The sequence below is a fragment of the Girardinichthys multiradiatus genome, chromosome 7, assembly GCF_021462225.1.
Source record: "Girardinichthys multiradiatus isolate DD_20200921_A chromosome 7, DD_fGirMul_XY1, whole genome shotgun sequence".
NCBI classification, from domain to species: domain Eukaryota; kingdom Metazoa; phylum Chordata; class Actinopteri; order Cyprinodontiformes; family Goodeidae; genus Girardinichthys; species Girardinichthys multiradiatus.
The window spans coordinates 9,204,956-9,206,930 of record NC_061800.1 but is presented as its reverse complement, the minus strand read 5'-3'; the positions used below and the strand labels follow the sequence as shown (position 1 = coordinate 9,206,930).

The window sequence follows — 1,975 nt, the reverse complement described above, 5'->3', positions numbered from 1 at the left end:
TCTGTTTATTGTTTATTAGTTACTTTGCCCATCCTCAGCCTTTGTATTTGTTTTCACCTGTTCCTTCTGCTTCCCTGCCTCCTTGTCACACCTGTTCCATTGATTATCTGCCTTTGTTATCTCACAGTATATAAGTTGGTTTTGTGTCTTTGTTCAGTGCTGGTTCCTTGTGTTCGTCACATCTCGTTCTCGTCCATGATTATGCTTTGTTTTTTTGCCACGCCTTGCCTTGGGAAACCTACAGTGATTTTGCTACGTTTTTGACCTTGTAAATAAATCTTTGAATTACAAAGATGATCCTGCCGAGCTCTTGTCTGCACTTTGGTCTGATCCAAAACCATATTATGACAGCTATATGATGTATATATATAAAAATATATATATTTTGTAAATCTATTTTTAAACTTCATTGCTTTTGATTAAAGACAATCAATCAAAAATCAATTTTCCTTTAGAACTGAATATCCTATTTTGCATCGTTTGTGTACATCAAGTTTATTTCAAGAGATCTAAGAAGAGTAATTGAAGTGTCTCTACAGTACATTTGCATCACAAGAGCCAGATTGCAGTATCTGCAGTGTGACAATGACCTTAGTAGCTTTTCTGAACCAGGGGTAGAACAGGGCATATATGACAGGGTTTAGACAGGAGTTAAAATAAAAGAGAAATATCAAAAATGACGCATATGCAGTGCTGGTCACATATGTCTCAACAAGGGAGTAAATATAATATGGGCAGTAACATGCTAGATGTAAAACAATGAGAACACCCAGAGTCCTGGCTGCTTTTAACTCTGATCTTTTTGTTGCTAAGTTTACTGAACAATGAAGTGTGAAAGCTGTAATGTGAGAGCGCATGGCACGAGCCTGAGACACAGCCACCACAAATACTCTCATGTACAGAAGTATGATAATTGAAAGTGGACATATGAAATTTAAAATAAGGTCAGTAGTTCCAGTCAGATAGCTCATTAAAAGCATACATTCTCCAAAGCAGGAATTGCCTCTGCCTGGTTGAATAAGATCATCCTTTAAATAAAAAATGCTGCAAAAACCTGCACCAAGCCAACATAGACAAATACAGCACTTCACTCTTCCTAAAGTGATCCTAGTGGCATAATGTAAAGGGTGACAAATAGCCACATAACGGTCAACTGATATGAGAACAACGTTTCCAATAGAACCAGAAACAATTTGGCAGACCAGGTAATAATAGAGAGAACATATGACATCTCCAAGAAACCAGCATGTTGTGCTTCTTAAGATTTCCCCAGGCATCAACAGGAGACCCACAAGGAAATCTGACACAGCCAATGACAGGAGGAGGATGTTAGTGGTGGTGTGAAGCTTCCTAGAATAAGACAGAAAAAAAGGCAAATATTCTGTGAAAACACATTGATGTCAAAATAACTTCACATTTCTAAACACTTAAAGTTAAGCTGTTTTAATATTTGCCTGAACTGGGAGATTGAAATGATGATGAGCAGGTTGAGAAATACAGTGGCCAGACCGATGAAGGACAGCACAGTGTTCAGGAGCACAGCTTTAGACCAATGAAGTGTTGGCTTCCTGCAGGAGCTGTTAAGTTGTGGAAAACAGAGTTCAGCCTCTTCCTGTGTTGCCATCATCAGACATCTGCAGCTCTCTAAGCAGATTTTTCTGTGTTGGCTTGGTTTATATATTTTTTTACTTCCCATATCTCCTCCTCTGGTCTCTACAGATTAATGTTTACACTCATCCACAGTTTATTAAATGTTGAACTCGGGATTTTTTTAACAAATTACATCTTAATATGTTACTGTGCAATAAGGATAAAGCACCACAAGTAATGGCAGATTTTAAGTCGGACTTACTAGTTGGAAACTAGCAGATTTTGTCACTAAATAAAAAAGTAAGTTAGATTTGTCAACATTACTGAAGTGTTTCAAATAAAGTCAAAGGAAGTACATGTGTCGGTAGTTATGTGACAGGAAGCT

General features: G+C 37.5%; 1 protein-coding gene across 1 annotated transcript; it reads right to left on the bottom strand.

Moving 5' to 3' along the window:
• Positions 1 to 533: 533 nt before the first annotated feature.
• Positions 534 to 1,624, bottom strand: LOC124871920 (trace amine-associated receptor 13c-like). The gene is made up of 2 exons (XM_047371546.1): positions 1,455 to 1,624; positions 534 to 1,350 (listed from the first exon to the last, which is right to left on the bottom strand). The coding sequence occupies exons 1-2, from the start codon at positions 1,622 to 1,624 to the stop codon at positions 534 to 536; spliced, it is 987 nt and encodes a 328-aa protein (XP_047227502.1).
• Between the last annotated feature and the right edge of the window lie 351 nt (positions 1,625 to 1,975).

Bases quoted from the DNA above. Each gene is read 5' to 3' on its own strand.
- LOC124871920 (XM_047371546.1), bottom strand. From the start codon at position 1,624: ATGGCAACACAGGAAGAGGCTGAACTCTGTTTTCCACAACTTAACAGC. The intron at 1,351-1,454 runs GCAAATATTAAA...GTCTTATTCTAG, and splicing joins ATTTCAATCTCCCAGTTCAG to GAAGCTTCACACCACCACTA.